This window comes from Triticum urartu, chromosome 1A (genome assembly GCF_056163025.1).
Source record: "Triticum urartu cultivar PI428250 chromosome 1A, HENAU_Tu73, whole genome shotgun sequence".
In the NCBI taxonomy this organism is placed as follows: Eukaryota; Viridiplantae; Streptophyta; class Magnoliopsida; order Poales; family Poaceae; genus Triticum; species Triticum urartu.
The window spans coordinates 339,792,644-339,806,330 of NC_141873.1; the positions used below are offsets into that span (position 1 = coordinate 339,792,644).

Here is a 13,687-nt window from a genome sequence, read left to right on the forward strand (position 1 = left end):
TCCGTGCTGAATCAAGGCTGTCCATGGTGGAGTAGTATAGCAGCAGTGTGCTGGTACATTATTACACGCAGGCGATGGTACGAGCCTTGCATGAAATTGTACCCGATCGACCAAGCCCACGAGCTATCAGGTTCAGCACGAGGGCAAGCGGAATCTCGGCGTCCCCTACCCAACAGGCCAACTCCACTGCGCGACGGTTTGGCCGGATTTTGTCTCTTTGAGGCGTCGATGAGTTCGTCCATGTCCGGTCTTGTCCGTTGGGTCGTACGTACGTTCACCGTGCGGCCGCATCCCAAATCACGTCCGCGTTGGACATGATTTAAAAAAAATAAAAAACGTAAATAAAATGACTAAAAAAGTAAATAAGCGCAATTTAATAAACATGAAAATTAGTTAGGGTCGCCACGGCCAACCAATTTCACGTCCAACTTGACATAATTAAACATAAAAAAGAAAATAAAAAACGGCCGCCGCCAGCGCGCTCCTGCCTGTGCCCGTCGATGCCGTCGCCGTCGCCGTCTTCAGTGGCTGCCGGCGTCGTTGTCGTCGCTGACGAGGTCCACGTAGGCCGGTGGCGTCCAGAGAGGGCCGGCGGTGCATGGTAGACGGGGGCGGGCTGGACGATGGGAGGTGCCTGCACGGCCTCCTCCCGTGGTGACGCCTCCCGCTCCGGTGACCGCGGCGGCGTGGGGCACCAGTTCACGCCCCCCACGGCGTCGGCCATCTCCGGCGCGGGGCACGACCAGCTCCATTGCTGGCCCACCAGGCTGGGGTGGAACGCGGCCATCGGCTCCGCCTCCATTGCATCCTCTGTCCTCTCCTCCTCCTTGACGGCCACCACCTCCATCTCGGGGAAGGCGACGTCGCCGACGCTAGAGAGTGCCATCGCCTCCTCCAGGCCGTGCCATTGGCGTTCGTCGTGCGTGTTCATGGAGTCATTCATGACACGCTGCATGAGCCGGGCCTCCTCCTCCGCTGTCATGCGAGGAGCTGGAGGGGGTGACGGAGACGGGGAAGGCGACGGCGTGGGCGTGAGGCCGTGCACCTCTCGACGTGGCCGTCGCTGCCCCGACGCCGTGCCCGCGAAGTAGGACGCGCGGCGCGTGTCGTGCTCGTTCTGAAGCCATGTGTCCCAGAGCACGGAGTCGGGGTGCACCTGTCGTCGTAGTATAGGTCGTCGGGAGGAGGCGGCGGCGGCGCTCAATCTCATCGCGGCGCGCACGGCCGCTAGCCGGCACCGACAGGATCGGCACACGGTCAACGCCGAGGTGCCATCCGTTGGGGTGGTGGACGTCGCTCCACGGGACCGGCGTCCTCGTATCTCAGTACCGCCGGCACACGTCTGCCGCGAGGTACTTCCGGTCGCGCTCGCCGGCGGGCCTAGGGTTGATGGTGAAGGGGGCCGGCCGGGGGGCTCGACGGGAGGAGCGCGGCGGTGACGCGGGCTCCTCCTTCTTCACGGAGCTGCGGCGGCGCCCCGAGAAGGAGCCGGCCTCGTCGTGCTTCCCCTTGTGGTTTCAGAAGCCCATGGCTTCGAGGTGGCCGGCCGGCGAGCTCGAGAACAAGGGAGGGCTAGGGCTAGGGTTTGGTGTTGTCGGGTTTCGAGGAGGCCGCGGGTGGCGTGGGGCAGTGTAGACGACGACCGGTCTACGGTTCCCACTTAAAGAAGGACGGCGACCTTTCAATGTGCGGATGACAGGTAGGGCCGCCCGCTCGTGCGTATTGATGTGGGCGGGTGGGAGGTAGGTGGCCGTCTGTCACGCAGCCCCGACGTGGACGAGGCGCGCGTCCGTTTGGTGTCCGCCACGACCCAAACCTGGCGCAAGTTTGCGCTCGGAATTGGTCGTTCCGGAGACAAAACGGACAAGATGGTTTGGGCCATCACGCGCTGGGCCGTCTTGTATGTTTCTTTTATCCTAAACGGACGGAGGCAGACAGAATGGGGTCGCGCGGTGGAGTTGGCTTAACGGCCGGATGCATCCACCGCCCGACGCGAACGGCTGGCACCAGCAATCTTGTACTGCTGCCTGTGCATGTGCCTGTGATGAGAGCGAGCTATATAGTCTGTTGACGCACGCCAGGTATACGAGCGCGACCAGAAGATAACCTCGCTCTCATCACAGGCACATGCACAGGCAGCAGTACAAGATTGCTGGTGCCAGCCGTTCGCGTCGGGCGGTGGATGCATCCGGCCGTTAAGCCAACTCCACCGCGCGACCCCATTCTGTCTGCCTCCATCCGTTTAGGATAAAAAAAACATACAAGACGGCCCAGCGCGTGATGGCCCAAACCATCTTGTCCGTTTTGTCCTGGCGTGCGTCAACAGACTATATAGCTAGTTCGCTGCTGGTTGCCGGTGTCATGTCGCCGTTTAGCTCCACGCGCGTTGCGTGCGGCTGTATCCGGCAAGCCGATCGGGCGGACAGGGCGTTTGGGGCCGATAGCTTCAGCGCGCGTACGCAGGTGTAGTGGGAAATATCCCGGCGAGTCGACCGGAGTGTGCAGCCCTGCCGTGTCACATAGCAATACCAATAGCACTAAGCACCACTACCCCGGCCGGCGAAACAAGCTGGAGACGACGACGTCAACAAGTAACGAATTCTGGCACACCACGGAACGACATAACCTTAATAAGTATACAATCAGTGATAACCCTAAACCCATGCTCTTGAACGGATTTCCGATTCCATCTTCCCTCTTAGCACATGTTAGCATCCTTATTCCAGTGTGGCTAGGTTTTCTCACAAATTCACTCTACTAGCTGTCTAACTCAGGCACTTCCAAAAAAAATACAAGTTTTAGAGTGGTTGAATTTTTTTAGAACCGTTCGTTGATGTCGATCTAACGGCAGACAAATACGAAGTACTGGGTAGTACTCCGATGAAAGTACGCGAAAGTATTAAAACGAGTGGGGCCGGTACTCGTGACAAGGTGGGGACGCGTTTTAATCTAGGGGCAGTTTAGTCCTAAGAAAATTTGCACGCGCCGCCCCTCTCGTCGAATGCATAACCGTCACCATGGTGCTACACATTCCACAATTACTCATCGGCGGCCATCTCCTCCCTCTCCTCCAAATCCACCGCAGTCATCTCCTCCTTCCTGCCGCTGCAACTTCGCTCCACTCAGGCAACCCCCCCCCCCCACCCACCCCCACCCCCTCTTCCACGGCAAATCGAGCTGATGGCCGGCGGCGAGAACACCGACTTCGTGCAGATCGCCGGCGGCGACCAGGTCAAGTTGGCCAGGTTGAGGGAGATCCGTTCTTGGTTTGACAACACAAGGCAGATGAGCTGGACGGCAATGGCCACTCTCAAGAATTTGACGAAGAAGGAGAGGGCAAAGCTTTTCCCCCAGCCCGCGCAACTGATTCAGAAGATCGAGATCCTCCTCTGGGCGATGGAGCAGGCCAATTCGTCTAGCGAGTGGACCAGGCGGAGGTGGTGGGCGTTCAGATCCAGGGTAGAGCATCCACTGGATCAGGAACCCACCGTGCACGAGGTGCCGTTGCAGATTGTGCAGCCTCCAACCGAGTCACCGGAGACTCCGAAGCGCAAGATGAGGAGGACAGTGGTCGCGACCTCGCTTCCCCGTCGTTCTCCACGCTTCCCTCGCCGCTCTCCTCGTCTGAACGGCGGCGGTAGCTATGTTTAGAGTAAGCTTCCCCACTCCTCATCTTCCGACTGCTCGTGCTTACATCGTGGTGATACTGATCGTAATAGCTCAGAGAGGGAATGCTAGATGGCATTTTAATCTCAATGAATTGCATGAACATTTGAGTATATGGATTTGGAGGATGGATTATGATGTATGTGAACCCTAGGCATCATATGAACCCTAGGAAAAATTAGTAATGTTCTAGTGGTAGACACTGAAATATTTCGGTACACACCGGTAGGCACTGAAATATTTTGGAACTGCCCTAGGCAAAATTTGTAATGTTATAGTGGTGGACACTGAAATATTTCGGTACACACCAGTAGGCACTGAAATATTTCGGTACTTCTCTAGGAAAAATTTGTAATGTTGTAGTGGTAGACACTGAAATATTTCGGTACACACCGGTAGGCACTGAAATATTTCGTTACTACAATTTCAGTACACATCGATGCACACTGAATTATTTTACTACTGCAGTTTCAGTACACACCGGTACACACTGAAATATTTCAGTACTGCAAATTCTATACAAAGTTGGCATTTTGTCGTTTATGTGTGAATTAATCCATGCATCATATGGCCTAACTTTGTACATGAGTTTGGGTCAATTTCATGTCTATTTATTGTTAAAATTATTGTCATGCCATGAAACACAAGACGAGTCACTGACCCAAGCTTGCAAAGATGCCATATCAATGTTGCTGATACGAATATGCATGTTTTCACCAAGTCTTGTGTCTGAATTAAAATTGAGCATTTTTTCTTGATGGTATCCATGGATCTAGAACTCCTATGAATTTGCTCATGTTGGATGTTTTTTTCTTCATCATTTGTACTAGCATTCCGTGTGATTAGATGCCATGACAAGACCCCTGGCAAATTTATTTTCTTGCCTCCAACATCACATGTGTGTTTTGCAGGAAAAAACCTGGAGTTCACCAGGCTGGCTGAAGTTGTGAGGCTGGGAGGCTGATGGTGCTGCTACTGGCTGATCCTTCTTCTTTCAGTTTTTGTTCGTCATTTCTCAAGCCGTTGGACCAGGGCTACTTCCCTATGTGATGTTAATGTATTAAGTAGTTCCTTTGAATTTGTAGTATTAGTTAGTTTGAATGTGGAAGTACCTTAATTTTTAGGAACGAAATGTTGCTATGTATGACCAAGGGTTTCATACCTTAATCCTTGGATACTTAATTATGTGAACTGTTGGATGTGGAGCATAACGAAACGCCTCTACCATTGATACTAGTTCAACATGTCGGTCCAATTAGAGACCAGCCACTACCATATAGAACAGTTAGCATTTCATACTACAACCTGACAAGTACAAAACATCACACAGTGGAAACACATCCCTAAGCACCTTGCATTGTACAAGGTCTTAGAGACAAGCCTCTACCATATATAACAGTTACCATGTCACACTACAGCCTATAAAACATCACACAGTGGAATAATCATAGCTAGTAGAGCATTAGTTACCAGTTAATAATAGTTGCAATCCATCACAAGCAATAGTACTTAGATATGAGTAGATATAGGTACGGTAATACACGACAAGTACTCACAAACAAGAACTAACATAATAAGTTCATTTCACATTGATACATGGCCCACCCCAATTCTAAATGAGGTGGATGGTGATCATCATCCTCAAGTCATGGCGACGGGTGTTCGCAACAGTGAGTAGGATGGCCTGTCCTACCCGAAGATTCTTGGCACGAAGGAACTTCTTCCACCCTGCCCTGCTCAAGACAGTGCGACCGTCCGTGTCCACTGCATAGGCACAGCTGGTGATGGAGCCCGTTCTGGTAAGGCGTAGTCCAGCAGCCATGCCTTCTTCGTCCGGGTCGATGCCACAGCTATCAAGTAACCTCTTAGGTAATTTCTGAAAACAGTTGACATGATATATGATCATGTCACGTGCAATTATCAACAAAGCATACACTTCAAGACACATATATCATTGGATTCAACACTGAGCATATATATCATCACATCACTACACTATACGCCAAGCATCAAATTACTATAGTAATTAGGCATATCATTAGATTACTGCGTACACTAAGCATATCATCGCATATTACTACACTACATGCATGTCATAAAAATCTTCACTAAATGAATTCTAAACTAGGCCTCTCATCACAGTACTACAATATGCATATCATATGAACTACTACACTAACTAAGCATGCATATCATGTAATTACCACACTAAGTAACATACCATGATATGCCGTTTAACATTCGTCCTTGTGAGGCGGGTCGCGAATGGCTTCCCTAGGTAGTCTTCACGTAGCGGAAGCATGTCCCAGAGGTTGCCGATTTCCTCGTCGCCCAGTCTGAGTCCTTGGGCATACAGGTATTCAACAAGTGGGTTCTCATCATCATCTGAATCGTCATCATCTGAATCAGCACCATCTTCCTCCTCATGAACTTCATCCTCACTATCCGGAATCAAATTTAGATAGATAACAGAAATCCTGGGCCTATCTCTTCTGAAGGAGAAGCTGATCAATTCACCCCCACTAAGACGCATGCGGGCGATGAAACGATCCCAATCATCTCCTCCTATCTGGGTTATCTTTTGCCCCTTCTCGACCTGCATAATGTATGGGCCCCCAAGAGTGTCGAAGGTCACGGTGTCTGCGACGAGCTCATCAAATGCCAATCTCACATTGCATGGTACGATCTGTGTAAGATAAAAACAAATAACATACACAATACATTAGTGGAAATAGCAAAAAAAACAAAAAGAATGTACTGTCAGAAGGTTCATATAAATTGTTACCGCTGCAAAAACAAAAGTAGGCTGGAAGTAGATGTCGAACAGCGTGGCAGTAGAAAGGCTGGTCCGGCACCGTGAGTTGCAGCGTCCACATTGTGCTTCCTCCATTCTACACAGAACATGTTGAACTCTAAGTTGAATTGTACATAGTACAATACAAAGATCATACATATAATAAATCATAGTGATAACCTATACTGGCAATGGCCAATCAATCTATTTTATATCATCTACGTAATAAAGCAATGGCAATGGCAATGGCAATGCCCGTCTCATCTAAACCTGGGAATAGTCCGGCATCCAAACTAAAACTAGTCCAATCCACGGCACACATCAAAACCAAACCAATCAAGATATTTTCATTTAGAATCTAGACCAAACCGAACTATACATGCTCGTCATCCAACCCAGTCCAAACCGTTTTCAACTTTTGGATTGAATCCAAAGGTTCAAACCATGGACAAAGCCATATGCGAGGGCACGTCATGAATCTAGATCAGACATGGCGTCAAAGCTCGAGAGAGCCGACGAGCTCCGGCCGGCAACAGCGGCTCTTGGATTTGAAGCAGTAGTAGGTGGTAGTGGCGGCTCAAACTAATTGATTGATTTGGTCTCAAACCATAGAAACCAAATCAAGATCCAATCCAAAAACTAAGTTTCAGTCCAAACCAATCGGCTCAGATTCGCCTCCGTAGGGAGACGCGGTTGGGGAAGGGAAGAAGAGGGGAGATCTCACGTACTTGCCGGAGTTGGCGGCGGCCGCGCACCGGCAGCGAAGAGAGGGGTCGTCGGGAGATGGCGGCGGTGGCGCTGGTCGAGAAGGGGAGAAAGAAAGATGTGGAGTTGTCGAGACGGGGAGAAAGAAAAATGTGGTACATGTGGTGGCTCGGTTGTGTGGATGACAAGGGGACCCACTTGTGAGACCGATAGCAATTGATGGCAAACCGCAGGAGGTGCACGACCGTGTGCACGACCGCCACGTCCCCACGTGGAATGGGGACGGCCGGGTGGGTGTGTCAAGTCAAATCGGCACCCGCGGCTTCTCGGTAACTCCAAGAGGCAGGAGCAGTGCATTTCTTCCCCAAATCGGGTAGAAAACCCTCGTCCTCTCCCCACCCTCTATTCCTTCCTCACCACCTCACCACTCTCTCCTCCTTCCTTACCACCCTCCTCCCTTCCTACGCCTCCCTCCTCATGTCTTCGACCGACGATAAAGCGCGGACGTGAAGATGCGGCGGACGAGCCGAAGGCAACCATTGGAGCAGCGCAGTCTGCTGCCGTGGCTGCAGCCGTAGGTGGAGCGGCAGAGTCCGTCGTAGCGGCGGAAGCTGCCGGTGCAGCGACCATTGTGCCTGCTCCCGCTGCCATCGCAGCCGTCGAGGCACCCGTCAGCGAGCACAAGGTCGGGGAAGATCTGGAGGAGGAGGTGTCGTGGTTCTAACTCTGACAGTGATGTAGGGGGGTGAGTATGGAGAGGCGAGATCCTAGCTATTGGGAAGTTGTTACACGCGAGGTTTACGAGTTCAGGCCCTTCTCGGAGGAAGTAATAGCCCTACGTCTCGGAGCCCGGAGGCGGTCGACTGGATTATGCGTGTATAGATTACAGGGGTGCGAACCCTTCATACTGAGGAGGGGGGTGGCTTATATAGGGTTCGCCGGCCCCCTCCTACCCTCAGTAATGCAGGGTTTAAGGTACATTTAAGGTTGGGCGTTACTGGTAACGCCCCTAATAAAGTGCTATAATGACCATAAAGACTACTCAATAGCCGACCGTTTGCCTGCGGAGTGACTTTAGGTCTTCTGGCAGTCGAGTGGTTGGCTTTGTGGTCGAGTGATAGCTTCTTGGTCGAGCGTCTTGATCCTGTCGAGTGGGATGCCTTCAAGTCGATTGAAAGGTGATTTCTCCCAGGGGTGTTCTAGAGTAGGACTCTTAGGTCAGGTCCGTGTCCCTACCCTAGGTACATGTCTTCATCAGGAGGAGATGAGAAAGCGTAAGCGCAAGGTGCATGACGAAATCGAAGAGCTGTTCAAGGAGAATGCCATAAAGAAGTTCGACGTAGATTGCAGGAAGGGCAGCGACTTCGACGAGGATGCCATCGACGAGCTATCTGAGGTAGTACTCTATTTTTTTCTCTGTTTTTTTCATGACATTGGGGTTTTTCTTGTAAACTAGATGAGCATCAATTTCACTTGGGCGTGCTAGTTCTATGTATGTAGGATTGTAGGGATCTAGCATAGATCTTCATGTTGGATGTGGATTTTTAAATCTGATTCACATTCTGATTCCAGCAGATACTCTGGATTTTTTCATGGCATTGGGGTTTGTCTTGTTAACTAGATGAGCATAAATTTCACAAGGGATACATTAATGAAATAAGTGGGGTAATGAACCCAAATACAAGAAAATGTTCATGGCAGGGATACATTAATGAAAAAAGTGGGTTAAACAATGGATATATGGCAGGATTCTCCATTGGCTTCCCAAGGACAGTGACAAAATGCTGCAGTTCCTGATTCATTTTAGTTTATGTAGATGAATTAATTTGCACACATGTTCATAGATGATTAGTTTGCACACATGTTCATAGATGATCCATTTGCAAATTCTATACAGATTTCCATTTTGCAAAGGAAGTGATCGCTCCCTTAATAATTATGGGCTGACAGTACATATCCACTGGATACCAAAAAATCAAAACATTTCATCTAGCCTATTTTCCACAGTATGTTATCTAGATGATCACAGCCACATCTCTCATCAATATGAGCAGTGAGACACCCCATAGCTCCTTTACCAATTTCCTTCTGAAACTTATCAGGGTCTAACAATGTTGGAGAAGCAGTATTGCCGCTGTCAGAAAGAATAATGGTTTCTTCATTCCAGTAGATAGAACAAACCCCCCTTGTGTGAAACATGGAGGAGTATAATGAAACCATTTTTCTGATTCCAATAAGAATTACACCTGTAACAAGTATCAAATATCATTAAACCAAGCCACTTCATGTAGTCTTTCATGTGTTAATTATGTACTACTTGTGCACTAATCTATAAATGCAACTATTCCACCGTCCATATTTATGCATGTCAATTTCTTTGGCTCAATTATGTATGTGCACATACGCCTTGTTTCTAGCAAATAGATAGTTTCCATGTTACACATGTGTACTTTCAAAACATTGTAATTAAAGTCAATGTACCATAATAGATTAGCTGAGTTCTTCTATGTGTACTAATTCACTAATTCACAGGTTGATGACTACGACGTGGACTACAACATGGACAACAGGCACAGCAAGAGCCGGTACACCCTGAGGCATCTGATTGCTGGGAAGATCAAGTACCGTTTCTTTGGCAAGATTGGGTGCCCTTTCTGTTGCAAGGTGATCGGTGGCGGCATAGATGGCATGATCCAGCATGCCTTCAGCACTGGCAACGGACATGGTAAGAAGCATAAAGCCAGTACTCTGGCTAAACATGCTGCCTACGCACGCTTCCTCAAAATTGTCAAAGTCAATGAGCCCTACAACATGCATTGAAGAAGGGAGAGAAGTGATGTGCTGCTAGAGTGCTGTTGCTGCCCCAGGACCGTCGTGTCCTGTTATGTTATCTATGTTTGTTTGTTGTTGGAGTCTAAAACTGATGTCCTATAGTGTGTCTGAACCTATGCTGAGCGGTGGTTGATCTGCCATTTATGTTAAGAGTTTGTTACTACTCTGGTTTAGTGTTCCTAGTTGTTAATACCATTTTGGTGATGCATGTTTAAGCCTTGTACAATGCTAGATGCTTAGGGTGGTGCTTAGAAAAATAAACAGGGTATTTCTGAAGCACCGGTGCCTATTTCTACAGGAGAGACACCTAGTTATGCGTCTACCCTGTACAAATAAACACATGTGCTTAAGAAAAGCCTGGTTTATTTCTATAAGCAACTCCCCTAAGCACCTTGCATTGTACAAGGCCTTAGCAACTCAAGTATCGTACGGTGGTCTATGTTATGGTTGCTGTGTTATTCTGCCGTACGGTGATGCATGCTAGGAACTCTAATAATATGACTATGGTAGTTATAGCTTGGCATGACTATGTTTAGTGTATAACTCAGCATGTTCCTGCCATATCTATGAGCAGTTACAACTGAACTATGCATTAATTTTTGACAAAATTAAAGCATGCAAATGATTGCCGATTCCACCTATTGCCAAATCAAGCTTTGTACTGATGATGCATTAGATATTGCAATAAGTAGAGGATGCTCATGATTGCCAAAAGTACCTATTTCCACTTTCTGATAAGAACTAAACGTGTATCAAATGATGCTAAAAGTAGAGCATGAGCATGAGAATGTATCAATGCATTAGATATTGCAATAAGTAGAGGACGCTCGTGATTGCCAAAAGTACCTATTTCCACTTTCTGATAAGAACTAAACGTGTATCAAATGATGCTAAAAGTAGAGCATGAGCATGAGAATGTATCAATGCATTAGATATTGCAATAAGTAGAGGATGCTCATGATTGCCAAAAGTACCTATTTCCACTTTCTGATAAGAACAAAACGTGTATCAAATGATGCTAGAAGTAGAGCATGAGCATGAGCATGTATCAATTGATGATCAATTGATGCTACTTGTTTGTGTTTGAATGGGCTCAATAAAGTTGGTGCTGGTTTATGCTCTCTGCGTGACCGTGATGGTAACGAAGACACTTGGTTGGCTATGGTCTTGCTGTCAAATTTAAGTTTCAGTTTTTTAAGACTCTTTGTTTTTGCTGCTTGCTCGGGATCGACTAGTTTTCTCGGGCATCCACGTGCTCTCTTCCTTTTGGGGGAGTTGGTGCACCATTTTTGGGGGAGTTGGGTGCACCGGTATCCTTCTGGGAGTTGGATGTGTCAGGTTCGTTGGAACCATCAGGATTGTTGACTAATTGTACGTCCTCTTCTGAAGCATCAGGTAGAACTGCTTGCTGGGCATCGTACACCTCCTTCTGTATAAGAGAGAGTGCTGCGTTAGTTCTAATCATGAGACTTATGAAATAAATGATATATTCTTCATGTAGCGCTAACCGTTATGGGGAACTTATATGATTCGAGACAAAGCGCATTGCAATTTGAATGCAGTAAGGCTGTCCATATTTTCCACCTGAAAATATCTATCCTTGCCTATATTGGATAACCGACACTGACGTCAGCATAGCTTTCAAGCTAAGCAAAGTACAAATTTAAATTAGGCATTCAATTACCTGGTTCAAAATATCGGTCATTTCATCCCCGTTCCATGACAACATGTACTGCACTGTCCAAACCGCACAGGAAGTCCTGCGATGTTTAGTTAAAGATCAGTAATCTTATTCGTGTACGAAAATAATAATTTATGAGGCCATGCGTACCCATCGGTTTGTTGTGGTATGTTCTCATAGCGTTTTTTGGTCCATTCGGCAAAATTGATGTTATTAGCTAGTGATATCAACCCTTTCTTGACAGCTTCGTCAATGCAGAACTGAATCGAGTCCACCTAGGGTACAACGAGTTATACATAGGGTTATGGTACTTTGGGAGCTCATGTTCCATGCGGATCAAAAGAGGCAGCAAGAGAACACTTACAAAAGAATCTTCCTTGGTCTTGTCGCAATGATAATTCATGGAGTTCAGAGTCTGAATTTCTTTTTTGTCAAAATTAAAAATCATTAGTATCCAATGGTTTTGGTGTACATTCAGTGGGACATGCACCTGCAGTAAAATTTGGGTTGGGTTGAGAACCGAAATTTGTCGTGTACAGTGTCTACGTAAACTATGAAAGTGTGGAAAACGTGTACCTTTCGGCGCCCTACAAATTTTCTTACTACATGAGCTAACCATGAGGCTGCACATCCAACAGGAACCACCCCCTTCATTTGTAACAACTTTTTGGTTTCTTGAGGGGATATGATTGAGGTAGTATCATTCTCAATTTGGCTAATGCGAGCATATGCCATAATAACCTGCCAAATTTTCAATCATACAATAATAAGACAATTGTTGCAGTAATGATGTAGAATAGAGTATAATGGGCTTACATCACCATAAATATATTTGTTGTCCAAATTTCGCTTCAGATTTTCTGCTGTGAGGGAAATGTCTCCGATTCTAGCTATTTCAACAGGGTCGTATGTTCTGCGGATGTAAACGGCTATCTCTATGTCCTCATCCGTGAACTTGTAATCATTACCAAAGACAGGCTTCATCGGAGTTAATTGTGGTTCCTCATTGTTTTCCGTCACATGTCTTGCACTTGGTGTACTCGAAGTCCCCGTCGTGAATTGGCTAGCCTAGAAGTTCCTGTCAGGGATGAATTGCACACATTGACTTGATCCTACAATGAAGAAAGGTAGTTCATCATTAGTTTGTTACTTTTAGATATTGACGTGTTGGGCCATATTGATCACCTGCACGCCTCCTTTCTGTGACACTGATTGTCGGTTTCTTGTAAATTCGTATTTTAATTCCTGTAACAATGCAAACAATAATGAACATGAAGGAACATATTCATAAAAAATACAAAATGCACAGTATGACATACATGGAGTTCCCTCCTGAAGTCTTTAATTTCGTCCTCGGCCTTCGACAACCTAGGATTAGTGCCAGTTTTAGTCCTCATGTCGATCAAGTCTTCACCTAGAGTCTGGTATTTGACATCAAATCTGTGCTCAATTTCCATTAACTTCCTGCCTACCTTCTTTTCATGATCAGCAATGCGTGCATTCATGACTTCAACTACCATTTCAATCTGTGTAAACAAAATAAAACCCCGTTGATAACAATAGCTAAATGAATGAGGTTCCATGACACCTATTTGTGATATTGCAAAAACAAATAGCCCTTGGAGTACATACTTGCTGGCTACTAAATTGTTGTCCTTGTGATGGTGCTCGATACGAATCATGTTGATGCACATGTTCATCTTTTTTTCTTGGAAAATTATTAGAATTCTCGGACGTTCGATGAGGAGCACAAATTTCCATGACAACCTATTTTTATAAAATATAATGAACCATTTGTACCAAATAAAAATCGGATATAGAAAGTTCAATTGTAGATAGGTACCAGCCCGTTATGAAGACCTCCTTTCTCGTAAGCATCGCTTCTTAAAGTAGCCATCATTTCGTCCCATCGTGCGATCAATGGAGGGGGTCTAGAAGCATACATTAATCGGCCACTACGCACGTGCTCCCAGTATCAATACTACACAATAAATTAGTTTATCACCATA

General features: G+C 47.0%; 1 protein-coding gene across 1 annotated transcript; it reads right to left on the reverse strand.

The window, feature by feature from the left end:
* Positions 1-5,278: 5,278 nt before the first annotated feature.
* On the reverse strand, positions 5,279-6,556 carry LOC147991135 (uncharacterized). Its single transcript, XM_087536951.1, has 3 exons — positions 6,452-6,556; positions 5,888-6,352; positions 5,279-5,542 (listed from the first exon to the last, which is right to left on the reverse strand). The coding sequence occupies exons 1-3, from the start codon at positions 6,554-6,556 to the stop codon at positions 5,279-5,281; spliced, it is 834 nt and encodes a 277-aa protein (XP_087393077.1).
* Between the last annotated feature and the right edge of the window lie 7,131 nt (positions 6,557-13,687).